Source organism: Sceloporus occidentalis, unplaced genomic scaffold (genome assembly GCF_023333645.1).
Source record: "Sceloporus occidentalis isolate IW3139 unplaced genomic scaffold, rSceOcc1.0.p SCAF_5, whole genome shotgun sequence".
NCBI classification, from domain to species: Eukaryota; Metazoa; Chordata; class Lepidosauria; order Squamata; family Phrynosomatidae; genus Sceloporus; species Sceloporus occidentalis.
In genome coordinates, this window is record NW_028316985.1 from 23,683,637 (window position 1) to 23,707,435 (window position 23,799).

Genomic DNA, 23,799 nt, shown 5'->3' on the forward strand with positions numbered 1-23,799 from the left:
AGATCATTAGAGTGTATTTGTAAAGTGAGCATGGCTCTTCACAAGAGTACAAAGATCAAGGCTCTGGGCATTATAAAAGAGATTTTAAAAATAATGATAAGAGAAATATGCATCTGGATCAGGAGACCAAGTGGGATAACAGAAGAAAAGAATAAAAGCAGATGGTGGCCAGTAAAAAAAATAGATAGAAAAGGCTATGTTTGAGCTTTAATTTGGCATTGAGCTGTCCTTTTTGGATGTATTAGTGATATCAAACTTGTTAACTTTTGCAGAAATTGGTTCACATCTCCTATTCACATAGGGTGTATCTGCACTATAGAAATAATGGAATTTGACACCACTTTAACTACCTTGGCTCCATCCTAAAGAATCTTGGGAGGCACCAACACTCTGGCACAAAAGACTAAAGACATTGTAAAACTACAAATCCTAGGATTCTATAGGACAAAGCTATGGCACTTAAAGTGGTTTCAAAGTGCATTATTTCTACAATGCAGAGGCACCCATAATCAAAATAACTTTCCTCCTCCTGGTTGCAGTTGTTTTTAGAAAGAAAAAAAGTGATCAGGCAGAATCAATATATGTTTGAAAATTTCATGCAATGGTTACATCAGTACATGCAATGACTAATCTACAAGCACTTGAGCAGAGACAACGACATCAGGATTCTTATTCAATTAGGTTTAATTTTCTGCTTTACTGTTCCTGTAATTTTAATTTAGAAAAGTACATTGCCTACAAGGATGATCATATTCAGGGGTGTTGTAAGAGAGTAACTCAGGGTTCTGCTCTGCTGTACATTTAAGAAAGAAAACAGTGTCCCTCTGTTTGATGGGCACAATCATAATTGGAAAACATAAAGGAGGCTGTACTGCCATTCATTAGCTCTAAACCAGAGGTGGAGAAAGTTTGGCCTTTCATGTGTTTTGGGCTTCAGTTTTCAGCAAGAACAATGGTAAGGGACTGTAAGTGTTGAAGCCCAAACCTTCTGATGTGTGAATGATTCATTATACCTAAACACATTTTACAGAGTTTAGGGAAAAACCTAAAATGCTTCTCTGAGATCATGAAACACAGTCTTATATTGAGTTAATTCATAGATTCAGTATTGTTGATACTGTGCTGGAGTACTCTCAAGCATTTCAGACAGGGAGTCTTTCCTAATCATCCTCAGAGATGCCAAGCCATGAACCTGGAACACTCTCTATACAAAATGTGTGTTCCGCCATGTGAATGCAGCCCATTCCCAAGCCTTCAGCATCAGACCTTGAATAGCCATGAAACCTCAACAATGTAATTAAAAAGAAGTCTACACTTCTTCCTGAATATAAACGTCTCTTTCCAGAGGTTGAGATCAAATGAGATTTAGTTCCATTTCCATTTTAGGAAACTTGTTCTTGGTGTACACACCAAGTGCTGAATACTGGGCCTGGTTCTTCATGAACTCTTTTTATTGAGATCTGTCTTTTAAGAGAGTCATTACACATAAAAATAAAACAAAACAAAACCATACCTCCTAGCATTTTGCTGCCTAAACAGTAAAACTGTGTCCTGACACCTTCTTGATCAAGCAGGAAACCAGTGCCCTATCCAAAATGGTTGGGGAAGATCCTTCCCCCGCCAAACTGGTCCACAAGCCACTTACCTTCTGAAAAGCCAATGTATTCTGAATTCTGCCAGTCTCTAAGTTTCACTTTTGGTCTCTCCCAGACCTGACAGGTGATATTTTACCTTAGTCCTTAACCAACCAGATCAACTGTGTCTACCCAGGTTCTGCAGGGTGGGAAAGGGCAACCCTAACATCACATCACCTTTCCCAATTAAAAGCCCATTCTAGGTGCATGTTACTGCATTACCAGACACATTAAGTTTGCATCCAAGTACTTCATGACAGTGGAAGGGTTAGTACTAAATACATCATGCAGAGTAGGAAGAGATCGAGGTGACAGTGAAAGAAACAGGGAGTTTTTAAAAGTAGGGAAAGAAAAGGCAAGTACTTACACAATGAAGGTATCAGGGGGAGCTGAGACTCTCCTCAGGTCAGCAGAGGGCACTTTATGGATGCTATTGTCAGCACGAAATGAGCAGCCAGAACAGGGTCAGCACAACAGCATGAACAGACAAGAAAAGAAAGAGGAAAAGAACAGAGAGAGAGAGAGAGAGAGAGAGAGAGAGAGAGAGAGAAGACATACAATAACATTTAAACAGAAACAAAAGGAAGGCATCACATAAAGGCTAAATGGAGATGTATGCTAAGCTCCAAGACAGCACTCCCCTCAAAAGAAAAGCCAATGGCAGCTGCCAGCAAGCATGATGAAAGAATATGGTGCCTAGTTAAATGGCATGATGGAATTTTCACATTAAAAAGAGGTCAAGGGCTGGGTTTGATATATTGGCTGGGCTGCAAGAGAGTTTCAAAGCATTCTGCCCTATAGCAATATGGAAAGTATCAGAGAGAAGCACTGAAGTTCCTTATCCTAAGAGCTAACAGGTGCAACACATTCATAGAGGGAGTGGAACCACTTCAAAATTCCTTGTTCCAATGGCTCATAAATGTTTGGTGCTGAGGTGCTGTTGCTGCTATTGTTGCTTCCTCTTCTGCTTCCACAGCATCATTTTTTTAAAAAAATTGTATGGCTGTTGCTGCAGCCTGCTTGCCTGCTCGGCCACCACAGGCAACAACTGTCCATGCCCCCAACCCTGCCCAACCAGCCACAATATTTAGTCATCACCTTTAATGATTTGGTCCAACAGCCAGTGAGAGGTAGCCATTGGGCAGCTGCATCTATTCAAACACCTGTGAGTTTTCCCTCCTAGTTCCCTTCTTTCTTGTGATTTCCAATCTCTAAAACCCATTCAGCTTTGTTCACTATAGTGTGAAGGAGGAATGTGATTTTTCACTAATTTTCTTCTCAAAGGAACCAAGAAGTAATTTTAGCAATATTCTTACCAATACAAGAAAGTCTTTGAGAAACACAGGGTTTTTAAAGCCTATTTGCAGTTCAGGACTTATTCTGTGCAAAATCTACATGTAGTTAATATTATTTTCTGCCCACAAAACCAGTTTCCTGCATGGAGAATGCTGTTTTCTGTGCAAATCAACTACATACAAATGTCACACATAATACAGCATTTTCTGCACAGGAACCAGTTATTTCTGTGAAGAAAATAATATCATGTGTGTCTGTGTGTGTGTAGAAATACTGTTTTCTGCACAGAAAATGCTGTTCCATATGTAGAAAATTTTGCTTTCTGTGCCAAAAAAAGCACTTGTAAATTTTGTGGAGAGTCAATCCTGAATGACAAAGATTCTCATCAGTCCAGGATTCTTCTTCTCAGGGTTTCCCAATGTATGAAAAAATATTTTTCAACAATGTTTTCAAATATTTGTGAACAATGTTCCCATCCCTAATGCAAAATATCAGGTCACTGAGAAAAGAGAGATTGGGGTAGAGTGAAGGGAGGATGTGGGGAAATAAACACAAAAAACAATTGTTCTTTGAACCTGGTTCTATAACTATCTCTCAAAGCCAAAGGTGGGAATTAAGCAGCCCTCCAAATGTTACTGGATTGTAATTTCCAGTATTCTTCACTATTGGCTAGTCAGGGCTGTTGGGAGTTGTAGTCCAATGACACCAGAACAGCTTCGTGATTCTTATAGCAGCAACTGCTATATAGCAAACAGCTGCCAGGAATCATGTATTCTTGCACGGCAGGGAGGTTGGACTGGATGGCCCTTGTGGTCTCTTCCAACACAAAATTTCTATTATACCTAGGCAGGCTTTTGATTTTGTTAAAAAAAAATGTCCCTTGAGCAGTAAATATAAGTACAAGTGGGGAGGAACTACCTACTCCTCTTTGTGGAAGTGGGACAGACTGGGCAAGAGAAGCCAGCAAACTCTTATACAAGGAGTTTGGCAAGGAGTGTGTGCTTATATCTAAATTTATACCAAAAAGAGGGCACCCCATTTCAGTTCCACATCCCATGTGCCACCAGCTCCAAGGATTTTGGAAGAGGTGAAAAACAAAGGAGAGAATCTATTCTGTCACATAGACATGTTTCTTTTAAAAGGGAACATGGCCAGCATGATTAATATTGGAAAGCTGGACAGAGGCTTAGGAGAACCAGGTTCTAGCACCAACTCACTGAATACAGTGTTTGGCCTTTGGGCAGACCTAAAAGAAAGATGTGAAGGCTTGGGGAGAAAAATCCAGAAAGAAATTAGGGGGGAATGGATTATGGTATATTTTGTTTTAGAATGACAAATAAAATATTTCATTCAAGGTATTCTCACATGCTTACTCTCTGAAAATATTGATTAAAACTTACAGAAGACTATATATAGCATCAGTTCATTGAAATCCTTGGTCTTGGATTCCTTTTCTGAGTTCTTTTTATGGGAATAGGTGCATTACACCCAACTGAAACTATGGAGAACTAGTAGAGACAAAATAGTTTTCTTTCTTTTCTTTCTGCCTCCCTCCACCCGCTTCCTTTTCCTGATGCTAATAGTTTCTTCTGTATTTTATTGTTTTTGCCTATTCCTAATAAACTGGCAAACTCAAGAATATTCCTAATAGTTCAGAGCAGTGCAGCTTCATTTGAATAAATAAATAAACGTAAATTCAGTTTGTAATAATTGCCTGAAAAAAACTGAATTTTTACTATACCAAACATAATTTTAAACCAAATCAAATTATACATAATACATTCCATGTTCCTAAAGTAACAAATGACTTAAGTGTGTTAATATTCCAATTACTTTTCATTTTTTCTTAACAATTCCCCTTCTCTCCCTCACCCCCCCCCCCAAAAAAAACATGGGGAAATGAGGTTTTTCTATGGCTTGACATTAATGGAAATTTATTCTCTAGGCCTAAATCACAGGGCTACTGTATAGATCAAGAGTGGAAGAGGAAAGCTACATATGCCACCTTGAGCACTTTGATGGAACGTTGGGATATAATTGTATATACAAGTAAGTACTTACAAGCACACACATTCCAAATTTTACCTATAGCATGCAAGGAGAAGAGCTCATACCTGCCCTCTTGCTCCACCTGCATTGCTCCAAATGTTTAAAGAAATAAAGCTTTCATTCCAATGTCATGTTGCTGAAAAGGCAACAGTACCTCTCTCACTCCAAATTTCAAGAGAGAGGAGAGGTCACAACACTCTCTAAAAGCCACCCCTCCAATCTGCCCTTTTGTGTAGGAAGAAGCTTGATCTGTAACAAAAAGATGTATAATTTTTATCAGGATCTGGTAAAGCATCGTAATTTATTTTACTTCCAAAATCCACATCAGTCAACATCTGCCATTAGACCAATCAAAGAGATACAAAAATGCTGCAAGATCTTGAGCGCTTATCAGATAAGATGTAAGGTAATCTGACAAAGAAAGCTGTAATTTATACCAGGGTCTGATAAAGCTCTAAGAAGTCTGCCACCACCAGGTTGTGCCCTAGTGGTGCTAATTTTTAAATCTTAAACCATGATATTTTCTGAAAAAGTCAGAAATATTTCAAGTAATGGTGCATCAAGAAGTTCTTACTTCAGCTCACCTACAAATACAAAATATATGGGGGAATGTTCAGTCATGTTACAGATGTGTCTCTACCCCCTTTCTCTTCCAATTGTCAATAATTAGCCTTCAATGTATGTAGGAAAAGATGACATGCATCTGAAGAGGTAGGCTCAAGTCTAGGCTCAAAACTCATGCTACCAACTTCTTTCTTTCACTTAGTCTCAAAGGTGCTACAAGATCCCTTTATATACTGATTTTCCACACTAACATGGCTATGTCGCTGAATTCTACCACTGTAGGAAAAGAATAATTTAAGCCTAATATGTACATCTGGGCCAACTGTTTCATGAAACCGAACTTCCATTAGGTAAAGTGAGGCAGTTGCTTCAGGCAGCAAGAAGAATCTTCAAGCCATCCACCTTCCTTGAAGGACAGAGCTATGTGTCACACACAGCCTGTCACACAACCCTAAACATGCCTGCTGCACTCATTGTTATTCCTGAAGTAAGAAAGCTTATACCAGGTAGACTTGACTGGTTTTCAAAGTGCTGCAAGATACTTTGTTGGTTTTGCTGCAACAGATCAATATGGCTTCCTACACTTTAAAGGACCTAACCAAGGTGATGAACATGATTGGTAGTAAGATTCAACACCTTAGACAACATCTTTAAAATCTGGATGAAAAGTCAAGAGTGTATTCATCACTCCATTGACATGAATGCCATCAGCTGCCATTGACCAGAGTAAAGCCTAAAGACAGATGATGGAAAAGCAGATTTGGATCAGAGCTTGAAAGTGTTGTCTGCCCATGCTGCCCCCCCCCCCCAACTTATTGGATGTAGCCAACAACACCAGATCATTTGGGCATTTTTTTATTTTCCTGCCTCAGTTTCTTGGAATCAAGTTACAGTTGTAAAAAACATAATTTTTGTAGTTCCACTTCCTTCTATAGATTTTTTGGCCCAATCGAAATTGAAAATACACATCCTCACATTGACAATGCTAATGCCCCTCACTGGCTACATTACACATCACAACATTCTGAACATTGTCTTCGGACCTAAAAGTGATTGTTGGGAAACTGCAGTATGATTATATAGCACTTTTCTCTTCAAAGTGACATTCAGATTACATATCAGACCTGGTTCTCCAATCTGCCAGCACTGCTGTATTGTCACTATCTTGCCAATTTCCCTCTCTTTCATTTATCACCAGGATGTTGTTGTTGTTTTTCCCTTCCTTGCTTTCTATTAGAGATTCTGGAACAGAAGTTTAGCAGGCAATTCTGTTAATGATGCATGAGGTAGAGTGAAATATAGCTCATTCTTCTACAGCAAAATTGACTCTTTCAGATTAACTTCAGTAAAACCTCTCCACCAGATTTAACAAGCATGACTCAGAAGACAAATGGACAAACGATAAGACCCATAAACAAACATAATATCTTTTTACTCACATTTGTGCCTTTTACTTCAACTTCCCCTGAGCCCTCTCCCCATGAAACAAACAATGCTGACACACTGGTAGTGATTAAACTTTTATCCGGAACTGTACCTTACTTGCCAACTCTGAAACCATTTTCTACCATGTTCATTTACATACAGTCGCTGCTGCTGCTGTTGTTGTTGTGTGCCTTCAAGTCATTTCTAACTTATGGCAACCCTAAGGCAAACCTATCACAGAGTTTTCTTGGCAAGTTTCTTCAGAGAGAGTTTGCCATTGCTTTCCCCTGAGGCTGAGTTTGACTTGCCCAGGGTCACCCAGTGGGTTTCCATGGCTGAGCTGTGATTTGAATTCTGGTATTCCAGTGACCTAGGCAAACACTCAGACCACTACACCACACTGGCATATACAGTAAGGGCCTCATACATGGGACTGGTTCACGTGGTTTCATTTACCCTGCTCCAGAAAAAATATGTTCTCTCTAGGCATCTTCTAGGTCCTCCAGCATAATTCTATGCTATGTTTCTGCCAGTGGTTGGTGACAGAACCATGCTAGAGACCTAGAGATTCCTAGAGAGTGGTTCTCTCAGTTTTTCTAGGTCCTCCATCATGATTCTATGGTATGCTTGGGCTTACCAAATCATTCATTTCAATAGTGTTTGCTATTATCCACAATTTCACATTTGTGCCGAGAATGTATCTTCCTTGGACACAGGGGTTGTATTGCACTTGTAAACCCAGGTTTTCCAAGGGATAGGTATGTTGGTTTCAATGCTTTGGCTACTAAGGGGCAACAGGCATCTTGCTTTCTATGAAAGCCTCCTTAAGCTACATTTTTAGATGACTTTAGCTTATTTCGTGTACAGGTGCTGGCTAGTATCATCTGATTGTTTGCATGTCACTGGGACAGTTAATATACTCTAGGGTTTAGTCAGCTTCCAGGATGCTGAGCTCTATTTCCAAAATAGGCCCATCTTAGATAGCACCTTTAAAATTCATATTAAAAAGGGAAATGATTCAGTACCCTACTGACATAGGAATCACAAAGAAGTACTGGCACTGGCTGCTGTTATACATAATAATAATAATAATAATAATAATAATAATAATAATAATATAGCCCACCTTTTCATGGGAAATCAAGGTGGGTTACAACATGTAAAAACAATGTATTACATATCAAATCTAGTTAAAATTAATCCCCCACCCAACTTCCCATCCCTGATTATAAAACTAAATTAAATAATTTACAATATAAAAACATTGTGATGATAAAATCAACAAAGTTGGGGAAAAGTATAAGAAGGACTCTATAATAGGAGGGAATAAGCTGCATCGTGCTCAGGGAGAAGAGGTTAGTTTGGAAAGGGCTGCCAGAAGAGATCTGTCTTAACGGCCTTTTTAAAGGCCGCCAGGGTGTCCTATGACCAGAACGGCAAGATTTTGTTCAGATTTTAGGTATTCTACTCAGTACCTATTTGGATCATTGGCTGGTTCAGATTCTAAACCAGCTTTCATGTGTGTGTGTGTGTTGTTGTAGTTGTTGTTCTCTGCCTTCAATAGGAGAGCCTACCACAGGGTTTTCTTGGCAAGTTTCTTCAGACAGGGTTTGTCACTGCCATCCTCTGTGACGTGCTCAATGTAACCCAGTGGGTTTCCATGGCCAAACCAGAATTCGAATCCTGGTCTCCAGAGTCATAGCCCAACATTCAAACCATTATGCCACACACTATATATAGTAAGTATATACCCCTTTAGAAGGAATAAATAGACTGCAGAAAGTCCCATCCTCTCTTCTGGAAAGAAGATCCCTTACTATCTACTACCATCCCAGGAGAAAGGGGTATATAAATCCAAAAAAAATTAATAATAATTTAATAATATCACAGCATCTTTGAGATGAAAATAGGCCCTTTCAAGATAAATGTTCCCATAAAAGCCTAGTGTGATTGCAAAGAGCAGAGGTAAATTCTAACAGAAGTACCAGAATACAGTGGAAAGAAAATAGCAGATCCAAAGCATAGGAATGGACAAAATGTTCAAGGAGCCATGAATTCCGTAATATTTGCTGCAATAGAAATAGCAGTCTTTCCAGGAAAAAAAATACTAAGTTCTATTTTATTTTCCTCAGACTTCTTGAGAATTGGACTACATGAGCCCAGGTGGAAAAGAGAAAATGACAGATAGTAAGAGAAGGGGATGGATGGACAGAAGATTGTTGAAGTAAGATAGATGCTTGGTCTGGATTTTAGATATTTTCTAAGTGGTTTAAATTAATAAAGAAATGAAGATATTATCTTTATTTGGAGGAACAGGTTTAGAAACACACAGGAGGAGCAGCCTTGGCAGCTCTCTTCATCCACTTCTCTCTGCAAGTCATCCATAAATTCTGCACCATTTTATTTTTACAGAAGGGACCAGATTAGTGTGTAGAGAGAGGCATTAGGAGAGAGCAACCTGGATTTCAGGCTATTCATCAGGGCAGAGGCTGCTAAGATCCTATTGCCTGCCAACTTCAGGTGCCACTTGCTGCCTCTTACCAGCATCCCAGTCACCAGAATATTTATACCATTTTTTAAATTTGCAGTAGAAAAACAATCCAACAATGAATAGGATGCATTTGCATAAGATGAATATTTGCATATTTTATATCATTTGCATATTATACAGATTTGCATAATATTCAGATTATACTATCAGATTCAGAAAACTGCAACCCTATTCATATTCCCTATTTTGGGAGAGGGAAGTGTAAAACATCCCATAATTAAGAAGTTACAGGAGAGAGATACTACCAAATTTCAACTTCCTATCAAAATATCTCAACCTGTTTGATAACCCCATCATTGAAAACACCAGTGATTTCAAGAGTCTTTACACAAAGGGACAATATAACGTGTTCCAGAGCACAGAGCAGGGCAGCCTGCTACAATATATTCATTTGCATCTGAGGAAGTACATTCAAATCTGTAAACGCTCTTACTAACAGCTACTTTCTTTCCTTCGCAAAGATGCTACAAGATCCCTTTGCATACAAAACAAAACAAACAAACAAACAGCTTCATTTATAAACCATTTCAGACTGAACTAAAAGTGTCTAAGCGGTTTACAACTGTGAGCTAATTGCCCCCAACAATCTGGGTACTCATTTTAGCGACCTCAGAAGTATGCAAGCCTGAGTCGAGCTTAAGCCCTTTTGCTGGAAACTGAACTTGCAACCTTATGGTTTTGAATGAGTGGCTGCAGCACAGGCATTTAACCACTGCACCACCAAGGCTCCTACATTCAGTAGAAGGTAATACTCCATGCATGCATTTCCTCTCTACATTCAGTATTGAAGATAATGGAGTGATTCCTACTCGTTCAGAACTCTGCAGAGTTCTGGGATGTATCAGTGGATAAATGAGATTTTATGTTAAACTGGAAGAGTACAACAATAGGAGGAAAATAAGTAAAACCAGTAGAAAGTTTTCAGGTTTCCCAAGTATATTTTAAATGTTGACACTGCCAACATCCTGCAAATATTATTCCAAAATTTTAAGCTAATTTGCTTTAGCTGTGATCACTTATCTTTTCGCATTAGCGTCTTGCAAAGATTTGAGGATGAACTTTGAAGAGAATGTTTGCAGAAGGAAAACATTTCAAACAAATATTGTAGAGGATAGAAAATAATTTTCAAATTCATATTGCTTAGGGTCATTTCCTATCACCATCTCATATCTTGTGCCAACAAAGTACATCTCAGTCCAGCCCATAAGTAGGAACACTTTAAGTTAATTTACAGTGTGTGTGTGTGCATAAGAAGTGCGTAAGAAGCAAAAATCCATTGTAGGAAAAACGCATCTTCTCTGACTCCCTCGGATCAGGACATTTCTTGATTCAGGACAAATGCGATGCCTCATCTCATTTATGGTTGCTTCTGTAGAAGACCATCCACATAATAGTTTCTACTTGCTCCACTTGGATGTTATATTGCAATATACTTTACATAATACTGTACATTAATTTCTCTGGTACATGCGAGTCTGGCAGCCAGTCTAGGGATGTAAAGTGTCTACAGTTTTGCATATACAGTTGTCCCTCTGCCTCCATGGATTCTTTATCCATGGATTCAAGCATCCACATTTTGAAAATATTCATATAAATTCCAAATAGCAAACCTTGATTTTGCTATTTTATATAAGGGACATCATTTCATTATGCCATTGTATTTTATGGGACTTGGGCATCCACTGATTTTGGGGGGTCCTGGAACCAAACCCCAGAAGAAACCAACGACCCACTGACAGAAAGAACAATCAAACCATTTTTAAATGGTTTGGGATCAAGCTACTTGAAAGGCCCAATTTATCTTCATGAACCAATCCACCTGCTGAGATCCTCATCAGAGGTTATTTGAGGATAGGGTTGCCATAATTCTCTACTAAAAATCGGGACAAAATGTAGGACAAAATTTAGACCAAAATATAGGACAATTGTAGGATAAAATTTAGCCCAAAATGTAGGACATTTAAGGTCCTCAATTTTTCTTAAATTACATTTTGGGCTAAATTTTATCCTACAATTGTCCTACATTTTGGTCTAAATTTTGTCCTACATTTTGTCCCAGTTTTTAGTAGAGAATTATGGCAACCCTATTTGAGGAGGGTAGAATATTGGTTTTCTGGAGAGGATTTCAGATAGAAAACAGAAAGCAAGGTATGTGGATCTGGTGCATGACTGGAAACATGATGTCTTTTTTCAATGACATTCTTGAAAGTAATAGGTTCCATAGAACAGTTAGTAACTTTGGGGAGTGAATGTGTTAAAAGCTTTTTAAAAATAAAACCAAATGCAGTTACAGCCTATTCAATTATGGTATTTTCAGACTATCAATGAGTCCAAATTCATTGTTTCCTAGACCATGATTTAAATCAGTTCTCTTCCTGGAGAACAAACAGAAGAAAGAACAAATATCTGCCAATATTGTTGTATTGCTCAGCAGCTTTGATTTATGGGAAGGACAGAGATTGTGTCAAAAGGCTGTCTTCAATAAGGGCAGACAAATACAGTCATCCCGCACCATACGCAGGCTCATTATAGCCGGCTTTCAGCTTACGCTGAAGCCGACCGGCAAAAGGGAGAATGACACACATGCCTGTGGAGCATGCGCAAGGCCATGCAGCAAGCACAAGCCCCATTATATCCAATGGGGTCCAGAACGGATCCCCTTGTAAGTCAAGGGCTCACTGTACAAGGAATTTCATACATGGTGTCAGCAATCATTATATTGTTTTTATTTTATTAACTTATTTTAAAAAGGGGAAGACACTTTGGTCAGAAGGCCTGGCAGGTATGAGAAGAAAGTCTGTATCTGGTACATTCAGAACTGAACTGTGGCAAACTGGAGAACATTTTGTTTCTAGGTCAAGATAACTTTTATTGTAAGAATCATTAGATCAAAATTATACATAGCAGCTTTCCACAACCTGTTACCTTTCAAATGATTTGTACTACAATTCCCATTTCCCTAAGCTAAGGAAGGTGGGAGTTGTAAACATATGTGGAGGGGGCACCAGATTTTGTGGTATGTGTTTGGAAGTGCTTTCAAGTTGTCAGCTTATAGCAACAACGAATATCGGTTATTTTTCTAACATGACTCTGCTGACCCACCTGGTATGTGAAGGAATATACGCATACTGACACATTACTCAAATATCCTGAAGCTCCTTATAACAGTGCAGGAAACAAATCTGAATTTTCCCAAACCTCTCAAATCAACATCAATCTATAGTATAAGTAGCATATTATTTTACCTCACAAGGTCATATTACAAATTATCAGAGATAAGGTATGTGAAATACTCTGAACACTCTATTCATCCACAGAGTTCCTACTATTACCAGTTTAAAAGCTTCTAATCTTTGAGTTGATTGATGGCCATTTGAAAGAAAGACAGATAAACATCATTCCCATAAAGAGCACAAGTGGACTGAAGGACAAAGCTCTAAATACACTTTGTAAATGGAGAGAATAAATTGTAGGATTTAGTGCTATGGCAACATATAAAAAATCAGAGTGTTTTCGTGGATGAGGGGGGAAATTACTGAATAACCTGAGAATATTCTCATTCCCTGAAAAAAAAAATTTTTTTTGGGGGGGGGGGGAGTAATACAGAGAATAATTTTGGGAATATGGGCAGGTAAATTCATTTTATCTCTAAATGTGTCATTTGTAAGGTATGCTAATGGGTGAGGGTCCTACAAAAAGACAATTATTTGCTAAAGCCTCTGTGTGAAAAACATGCAGTTCATTAAAACATGTTCCACATCAAAAATCCAACAGATGTTCCTTAACAGGCTAGAAGGTGAAATATCCAAGTCATGTTCCCAATAACTCTGAAATTTAGAATACTGCACTGTATAGACATGCTATATTGTTGCAGCTGAAAGGACAGTGCAAGAGGTCCTGCAGTACATGTTCTTTTGCATACTGAGTATGAACAATGGTGCAATGACAGGAGGGAGAATTGTGGGATCTTCTTCTGCATAAAGAATTATGGGATCTTTAATCCAGGGGTTGGAATGTGCAACCCTCCCATCTGCTGTTTGACTGCAACTCCTATCATCCCCTATCCATGGCTATGCTAATTAATGCTGGTGGGAGATACACTCCAATAATAAAGGGTTATTGTTTTGTGGTGTATCTTCAAATCATTTCCAACTGATGGCAACCTTATTGTAGGGTTTTCTTGGCAAGATTTGTTCAGACGGGGTTTGCCTTTTGCCTTCCTCTAAACTGAGAGAGTGTGACTTGCCCAAGGTCATACAGTGGGTTTCCATGACTGAGTAGGGATTTGAACCTTGCTCTCCAGGGTCTTAGTCCAATTCTCAAACTACTATAGTACACTGGCTCTCAATAACAATGGGACAACCCCATATTCCTTACCCCTGCCCTAATCCATCACTGACTTTACTGATCTGTAATCTTACCAAAATTTCTCAATTCCACCTTTTGCCTGTCCCAAAAAGCATGTGCAACTAACTCACTCATTGAGTAAAGGCATGGATGTCCTCCTCTTGCTCTTCTGGACCATGTTGGCCTGATTCCTCAGGGAGATTCGGATGAGAGAGGGAGCCAAGCGACAAGGCTCCCCATCCACTTGCATGGGGATTGATTTGTATGTCAAGAGTGTCACCTCCCGGCATTGATGTAACCTTTCTCCATGACCTCCCACTTGAAGAGCAGCCTGACCAAGACATCACCATAAGAAAAGGAAATGTTACAGGTAGCAGTGGATGAGAAATCTGCATTTCAGTGCAAACCTATCCCAAAGCTAAACATGAATCATCAAAACACAGAGCACTTGAAAGCTGCACTTCTCCAAAGATTCCAATTCTATTTGCAAAAATAAAGTATTTTAAAAATGTACATTTGAAAAAGTGCATACAAAGTCAAGTGTGCAGAAATTTTCTGTGCATTATGATATACATAAAATGTCTTTTATACAGTACATAGAAATACATGTATATTTTGACAAACATACACAAAATTATTTGCTTGGTTCGGGGGGGAGGCACCATGTGAAAGTAAATATGTGCACAGTTGAAAAATTGCCCATAAAATGCATTCATAGAAAGGATGTATAGAAAAATGTTTATATTACAAAAATGTATAGGCACAAAATTATGTGCAAATGTGATGCACATTGGGGAAAAATAATTGGCAATCAAATGCAAAAATGGTACAAAATGAATTTACTATGATTAGAAAAATGAAAACATGGGTGACTCTGATCTTAATCTGCAATTTTTTTGTCAGGTGTAAAATGGGATGGAAGCCAACTACCCCCACTGTCTCCTCAAAAATGATACTGTGGCAAATCTAGTAGTTGAGTACAATCCACAGATTAAAGTACAGATATACCATACCACAGATTGAACTCTCCTTGGCAATTGCCATTTATTGTTGTTGTTGCATATATTTTGGGATAGCAAGTTCAGAGTTTGACTAATATAAGCAGTCTAGAAAAATACTCACCAAGGAGGCCATAGTGAATCCAATAACCTCAATGTAACCATCATCGTGCCGCTGAGGTTCAAATTCTCTGTGGTCTCCTGGATTTCCCCAGGGCATTGTGCCTGCACAATACCTGTAGACAGAGGGAAAGAACACGGGTACTTAAACTAAGATTGAACATATGGCCTATCCAGTCATTAGTAGAAAAGTAACTCCTCATGCATGTGCATCAATTTGATTTCTCCATTTGTCTTTCACATGGTTCTAAACCGTACCAGCACCCTTGCTTTATATCAGAGACATCCATATCAGAAGTTATGGATGGGGTAAAATGGCCCTTATTTACCTCTTGGGAAGGAAGTTCCTGCACTTACCCAGTTATTAACTGAATGACTAAAAACAGTAGGAAACAGTGAAATCCTTAATTATTTGTAGCTGATGGTCTGCATGGCAAAACTCAGAACTCTCTCAGCCATCATCCCTTTATCTTCTGTTTCGGTCAGTATTAGAATACAACAATGACTCTCAAACTGTGAGTCTGACTTTCTAAGCAAGGAAAAAGTGCTTTAAAATAGTTGCTGGCTGCTCTTTCCTCCCAGTTCAGTGCAAAAAGAGGGTCTGTGAGCTAATTGCTAGGAACATAAGATAGATCAATGAGATAATTCACTACTTTCCCCCCCTAAAATGCCATGGCTTGCTAGGGTTCCTGACCCCAAGCAACTTAAAAGATGTTCTGGATCTACCTAGACTTGTAAGCTGAACTGACATAAGGGGGCCTGAGCAGAAGTGCAAAGACTTCTTTGGTCATATTCTACTTTAGGGTTTAAACTTCTGATAACCTGGTGAACAAAATTCTGTTTTTTTCTATGGAAAGAGGAAGGTGGAATTGATGACTCTTGGGCAAAAGAAGCAAGAGACAGTCTCTATCAGATATTCTATATCATAAGCAGACCATGCTTTACGTGGAATGCAGGAGTTTTATTTCTGTATTATATACTTACATACACCCTCTGCCCATTTTTTTAAAAAATGCCTTCAGGTGAGAGGCCCAATGTACTGGTGCAATAACTGCCCAAACAAATACACTCAGCTTTGTTCTTTTGAATGATGTGGGAAAGCCTTTTGACCACACTAGAAAACTCATAATGCAGATCATGCAAGTCCTTACCTGGGTATATTTAAAAACACTATACACTGGAATTTCAACTCCTGAATCTTTGAGGTCAGGTCTGTGCCATCACACTGCCAAAAAGAAAGAGAGATAGAGGCAGGGAGGATAAAAGCTTGTAGAAAGTATCTCCCATAATAACAAAGAGTGTGGATGTGTCTGCCTTTCTCTGTCATAGCTCTAAAACTGTGAGACTCAGATACCTGAAACTTGGTGTACACACTAAACGGAACCCAACATTGTACATCTCTGGTTATTTTGTCTTCAAAATTGATTATTTAATCTTGAATATAGAAAGTACACAGCTTTACTTGGATTCAGACCCACTAACCCACCCCAGTGTGATTTCTTCGTACCAGTTCTTTGCTCATTTAGTACCAGTGTCATCTGAATTAGTATTCCTTTTGTTCTTCCCTCTGCCTTGTTTTCCCTCTGCATTCTCTTCTCTCATACCCAAAATATTTTTCTTCCTTATTAATTTTTCTCTCTCATCTCACCCATGTTTACTCCAACATTGTTGCATGCAACTCTCTTCACAACCTATACAAGGTATCAGCAAGACCCCTTTCTCTCATGTGTACACTCTCATCTCTCACACACCTTCTTTCTTTGGTTTGTCATATGCCAGTTCCCTAAATCTAGGCAAATATTATTATGCAAATCACATGATCAACCATGAAAGGCTTGACACATACATAGATACTGACACTTTACATTTCATATTCAGAAGTTTTTTTATACAGGAAACTATGAAAACTGAATTTTCTTAGCTCCTCTGAATACAATTATGAGATCACAGCCTGCAGCCGAAGATGTGTTGTGCTCCCCACATAACCCCTGTACTTCAAACGTATTTTCTCCCCACAGACCTCTTGTGCCTTTAGTCTGCATGGCCACATTGCAGTTTTTAAAGTATCACTGTAAAATGTAAAATCTGTAAGATTCAAAAATGTGATATGAATCATAGCAGTGGCTTCACTCATTACTAAATACACTAAAAGGTTGCAGCAGGTTCATTCCTTGCAGAACAGTTGGACAGAATAGTACAGTCAAGCCTCTGTATCCACAGATTCTTTATCCATGGCTTCAACCATCCACAGCTCTAAAATATTTTTAAAAATAAATAAATTCCACAAGCAAACCTTGATTTTGCCATTTTATAGAAGAGGCATCATTGTTTCTACACCACTTTATTTGATGGAACTTGAGCATCCCCAGATTTTTTTTTATCCACGGGGGGTCCTGGAACCAAACCTCAACCAAGGGGCCACTGTAACTGTAAGTTTCACCTTACATCTCTGCTTCTGAAAAGGGTAGAGGCAATATCCTAGGGAACCCTGGTGTATGTAGTTTGGAGATACATTAGAACTCTCTAGCTTTCTAAATGCCACCCCCCAAAAAACTACAAATCTCAGGAATCCAAAGGATGGAACGCTGGCACTTCAAGTGGAATCATAGCAATATAATAGTGTACTATGAAAGGCCAGAAGTTTCAGATGTCTAGATTTCAGATATCTAGATTTCACAGTCTTGGAGGTATGGTGAAGATACACACTGATAATCGATATAATCCTCTGTCTGCAGCCTGTAGTATTACTTCGAGTTACTAAGAGTCTGTACAGACAGGCCAAAATAAAGCTGCTTCAGGTCACTGTGGAGGTATGCTGTTTAAATAATGCATGTGTCCTAAAAGGCCAGAAGCCGTGCCAAAGCCATGTTCCAGTTCTGGCCTCTTAAGATGTGTGTGTCATTTAAACAGCATACCTCCAAAGTGACCCGAAGCAGCTTTTTTGTTTGTTTGTTTGTTTTGGCCTGTCTGTACGGGCTCAAAGTGACTCTGAGTCACAAGACGACTAGGAAGTAGACATCAGGCTCAAGCTTTTGAGCAGGAAACTTTAAGATTAGTCCAAATGTTTGCAACAGGGTACTTTTGGTATTCAAAGGCCTGTTACAGACAGCCAAAATAAAGCTGCTTCAAGTCACAGTGGAGGAATGGTGTTTCAATGATGCATGCATCCTAAGAGTCCAGAAGTCGCACCAAAGCCACGCTCCAGCCCTAAGGACTGGATCATGGCTTTGGTGTGGCTTCTGGACTCTTAGGACGCATGCATCATTGAAACACCATACCTCCACTGTGACTCGAAGCAGCTTTATTTTGGCTGTCTGTAACAGGCCAAAATATATGGGGTTTGATTTCCCACACTGGATTTGGTTCTATCTGCTTTCATTTTTAGCCCAGTACACCAATGTTATGCAGTTGCCTTCAGCTTTGAAAGGATTGCTTATTCTAAAGTTGAAGGCATGGGACCTTGTTCTCTATTAAACCTCACAAATTAAGCAAACAACCTTAGGCTTGGGCCAGTATGAATAAAAAGCACCTCCATCTTCCAGTCTTCAAAGCAAGTATGCCAAATGAAAAGTAAATACATGCAATTTGCTAGGCTTGTTTTTTACCAGTTACTTATGTCAGTTTTTAAAGAAAAGCCAGTGTCCTTTCTTATACTTACCACAACTTTCACATGTTTGGATAAATCTCTGGAACTTCTCTGAAGGAAGTCTGAAAATGCTGCCTAAAATATGAACAGAAATAGAAGGTGGAAAAAAAGGAGAGAAGAATAATTTAATCTTGATTTCCTTTACATTGCTTCTAGGATCTGGAGTGAAACCACTCTGTTAAATGAACTTTGCCCAAAGAAAACAACCACGCTTCAGTACACAATTAAGTAGCACTCAGATTAATGTGATTTAATTTTCTCTGGATTATGTTTCATTTTTCACTATTGCCACTTACAGAAGCAGCAAAGCAACTGCCCCCAAATGCTATTTACTATTTCCAGTTGTCAAAAATCTCTCAAATGTCAAGTACTGAAGACAACAGTGAGGGAGCTGAGCCCAGAATATACCAAAATAAGAATGGGAAAATCAACATATTTCAGCTTTGCAAAACTCATTTTGACTGTTAAATTCATTTTGCCTTGTTCCTACTTTGTCATTTTGTCATTTCCATTTTGGAAAAAATAGCATTAAAAAGTTTGGCATGAATATTTGTAAGCAGTTTTGATGCCTTTTTCATTATATTTTTGTTTTTCTAGTCTGCACAAAAATGGATGTGACTTCAGACTTCAAGAGTGAAAGAAACAAGGAACATCTTCACACAAGCAAGGGGGAAAAATCAAATGGGGGGCAGACAGGGGAAATGATACATTTGAACTCACCCCTGCATAAAACATTTTATTTCGAAAGCGGCTGTTGAATTTTTCAGGATTTGCTTCTGTGATAAAGAAGAAGAAAGCAAAACACATCAAGTCTTTACAAAATCATTTGAACATTATATTGCCCTTTCTTCTTCAGTGCCTACTTTTGCTTACACTAGGCAAATAGCTGAATTTCTAGCCATTTTGAACGATGACTAAAGAGGAAGACTACAAAGGAAGAGTTGTTTTGGTCTTTCCTAGATAAAACAGACAAAATAATTAAATGAATTAACGTGTACATGTGCAATCATGCTGTTATTAAGCAGGTGGGGGAGGGGAATTGCACTCTTCCAAAAGCTATTGTGTTCAGAGTGATGCCATGAACTGGTCATGTCTAGAACCAAGATATTTTAATTTGGATTAATTATTGTGGCATACTGTATATACTCATGTATGTCTAGAAATTTTAGTCAAAAAATTGACCCAAAAACCTGAGTTGAGTTATCCATCAATGTAAGTACAGTGCAACCTTGGTATCTGCGGACTTGCCATCCACGGATTTACAAAAAGAACCATCCCCTGGTGAAAGGCAAGAATGTAATCTGTCCTGGAAGCACTGACCCTTCTCTATTCTCTTATCCATCCAGCCTTTAGTGTGAGTAAAAAAAAGTTATTCCTGCTGGACCTTTGTAAGTTCTTTGGCAATGTTTTTCTTTGCTCCATCCTTCAGATCCTTTGTTAAATGTGTCTTTTACCCTCGACTTATCCATGGCTCATGTCAAAATCCATAATTTTGGCCCCCAAACCTGCCCTAAACCTATACATGAGGTCAACTTATAGTCAAGCATATATAATAGTTAATTTAGATTGATGAATAAAGCACCACTCCACAATTATTGGAAGACACCACCCCCCATTCACTTCTAAAAAGGAAGAGAAAGAAAGAGTGAGTAGTTACATCTCAAAGACTAAATATATTATTGAAGCACAATGCTTTGTGGGCAAAAGGGAATTTGCTGGCAAACATGATATATAGAGAAACTGATGGAACATTATGCTTTTGACTGTCTTGAATGGACCAGTAACTATAGCTTTGAATACCTGGCACCTGATGTGGTTTGCGTTTTGTGGGACAAAGTGCCAGACAACAACTTTTCATTTAGTAGAGATAAACTGAATGGAAACAATTAAGGTGCAGAATTGCAGAAGGAAGAAGTGCATGCTTTTGCTTTTTTGGGTCCTAATGGAGGGCTCCTGATTGTAGAGCATGCAGGAGGATACTTGGATTTCAAATTTATCTCTAGTGCTGTATTTGTCATTACAAGGGGAAACAGCTTAGTATCACTCAAAAAAATAGGATGAGACATCTATGTGTAATAATATAAAAATATATTCCTCCTAGGCATGCTCTTCAATTTAGTCTTGAATGGGCCACTTATTTCTTTCTCTGTACTTTAGCCACATCACAATAATATGGAATCCCTGGCCACATTGGCAGCATGATTCGGTAATACAAAAAAGGGAAGCTTTTCCAAGCTCTGTCTGACACCCTCCGCTATGGCATAAGCTATATGGGGGGTATGAAAGCAGACTCTCAGAATGCATCCCCTCCCATTATGCATTTATTTATTTTAAATATGAAGGAAGTAGCAGAGGGAGGATAAGCAGAGGTCTTATCAAGAAAATACAGATCTTCCTTAACATATTTCTGGCCAAATTAGTCACCTATAACATACTTCTTTTTTTCTTTTCTTTTTTGCCAAAGTATTTTCCCCTTCATCATTTTTTTAAAACTCATAGTGGCATCTCCAGAATAACTTCCATTCATTCTTTATAGAGCTCTGTGACTTTATTATTAAGTAATGTTTCCACTAAGTGAGAAAGCAGTCTAGGACCTCATCCATAGTAGATAGTCACAGGCACATTTGGCATGCATCTCAGCACATACTCATAAAGAAATGAATGTGATGCTGTCATCACTTCATTCCTTTGCCCTTCCATGGCCCTTCATTATTATTCTTGCTGCTTGCAGCCATCTTAAACATGATAAAATATGCATTAGCTCTTTCCATCAGGCATTCAGATCTTTATTCAGCCTGGCATTAAGATGCTCTTTTTCAAAAGAAGAAGATGAAGAAAGGTTTTTTTAACATGTGGCTGCGTGATAATATGAAAATGAGGGCAAGTAAGGTTGCCATTCAAAATCCACTGTGATAAATTACCCAGATGCCAAACAAGGCAAACCAAACCACAACATGGATGTGATTAGTGCACTTTTACAGCATACATGCATACATTGTAATGATTGTTCATTAGCACTTGGCAGAATAGTTCTGCTCTTAACTCTATGAATAGAAAGGTATAAGAGGGCTCTGTTCATATAGACAAAAGCAGATAGCATTAGACACCTCTGTAGGGGTGAATGAGAAGCAATGAACTGGCTCCTGAAATATTCACACATGTTCTCTACTGAAATACATGCCTCACTATCTTCCAATAAGGTGAATAAATTCAGGCAATATTCCAGCTTTGCTCGGTTTTCTAGACAGGAAATTATGCTTTTCTTTCTATGGTTTCCTTCTTTCTTCAGCCTAGAAGAAGGATTGCCAATTATATCTGGCAGCAAGCTGTTTTATTTAACACTGCATGGAAGGCAGGAATTTATTTTCTGAAACTTCTTCCATAACTGTGTCAACATGTGTCCGGGGGGGGGGGGGGGGGGTAGATTTCCATCTGCTAATATCTGTCTGTCATACAGAGACTAAGAATGCAAGTGTGCTGCCAGAGAAAAAGCTATCCTTTGGGGATGGCAACCTAAGAAGGGGTGAAGATGGATATTATTCATAAGTACGAACAGTTTACCAGAGGTAGCAACACATACACCTGGTGGCACCTTAGTGGCTTTCTTATCAGTGATGAATCTGTTCTGGTTTTTAATCTGAACTTCAAAGAAATTATCCAGCCATTGTGGCTTGACCAGAGTTCAATTTCCAGCTCAGCCATGAAACTCAATAGGTGACCTTGGACAGGTCACATGCTTGCAGCCTCAGGGGAAGGCAATGGCAAACCTCCTCTGACTGAATCTCACCAGGAAAATCCCATGATATGGGATATGGGATCTTAAGATCACTATAGGAAACTACTTGAAGGCACACAGCAACAGCAACATCCAAGATGCTGAAGGCCATCTTCAAAACAAGTTCAGAACCTTCAACTGGTCCTTTAGGGTTTTGACTAAAACTTGACATGGACTGATCACCCCACCAACATGGGAACATTTTTGCATAGCCCTCTTCCAAGAAGAATTAGGAAATAGCCCTCTCCTCACCCTGTCCTTTCAGTGCTACTGAGGTTGGAAGTTTCCATCTCATTTTCATCAGATTCAGGAGCAGGAAACCACAGAAGAGGCTTCAGGTCTACCTGTTGTTCATGGAGTAAAGACACAAGGGCCACCTTTTTGGCAAGTGTTCATCAACTCATCTTCACTCAACCAAATTGTTTTCCTGGCCTTGTGCTCAGAAAGGGAGATGTTGGTTCACTTACCTCGAGATTCATGGAATTCCAGAGTGACATGAGCATCAAATCCAAGGCTGAAGTAGTTATTGAAGACACTAAGGGGAAGCTGCAATATAAAGACCAGAAGCAGAAGGAAAATGTTAATTTAGGCCAAAGTCTTAAATCTAGTTGTTAGATACAAATAGAGTAGCTCACACACCCCAGGCCTCCTCCCTGTCCCCCTTTGTCCTCGGCTTACTACAAACTGAGCAAAAAATGCACACAATTAACACCACAGATAGGAGGAGAATAGGAAACAGGATCTTGTCCCTTCCTAATAGACTGAGGTAAAAGTAAACTGCTGCACCCTCCCATGATGTATGTGTTCTTTATCATTAATAACTTTTGCCATCTTGAACACATTATTATATTGCTTGGCCAGACATATCCCAGTTTTCATCTGTGAAATGTTGAAGAATATGGTGATTAGATTGTAAGCCTGCGGGCAGGGAACTGTCTGGTTAAAAATAATAATAAATGTAAGCTGCCCTGATAGCCATTAGGGCTGAAGGGCGGGATATATAAATAAAAAATAAAAATGGTGGACTCATTGACTCAAGGAGATCTATATATGGGATGACTTTACTGTACCTTCGGCAACTGATACAATAGGTCAGTTATGATTGAGCCTAATAACTAGACTTTGGCCATAGGGTTAAAGCACCCTTCCATTTTGTTTGGTTTCTGATCTGTATTTCAAACTCTACACTGACTATTTTATGGCATTAAAGGAAGAACTGTGTGGTTAACATGTAGTTTGGCCCTGAAATGAACTGGAACTACTTAAGAACAGATAGAATAGAAATATAACTAAGCATTTATAAGTTTCTTCCAACTGAATTTACTTCTAATTATTTATATCTTGCCCTGATGATGGTGGTGATATTATTATTAGCATTAGTATTAGTATTATTA

At 38.8% G+C, this 23,799-nt stretch overlaps 1 protein-coding gene across 6 annotated transcripts in view; it reads right to left on the reverse strand.

Moving 5' to 3' along the window:
• LOC149311767 (diacylglycerol kinase iota-like) overlaps positions 1-23,799 on the reverse strand; it is a 303,704-nt gene that overhangs the window by 112,253 nt on the left and 167,652 nt on the right. For 3 of the 6 annotated variants that reach the window (XM_089527871.1, XM_089527875.1, XM_089527873.1), the window contains 7 exons: positions 22,873-22,951; positions 19,351-19,406; positions 18,643-18,705; positions 16,136-16,209; positions 14,989-15,100; positions 13,998-14,197; positions 2,002-2,064 (listed from right to left, as the gene is read on the reverse strand). In XM_089527871.1, the coding sequence (XP_089383997.1) occupies positions 2,002-2,064; positions 13,998-14,197; positions 14,989-15,100; positions 16,136-16,209; positions 18,643-18,705; positions 19,351-19,406; positions 22,873-22,951 (647 nt within the window). The remainder of the gene's footprint in view (positions 1-2,001; positions 2,065-13,997; positions 14,198-14,988; positions 15,101-16,135; positions 16,210-18,642; positions 18,706-19,350; positions 19,407-22,872; positions 22,952-23,799) is intronic. The other 3 variants (XM_089527872.1, XM_089527876.1, XM_089527877.1) reach the window with 1 other exon arrangement.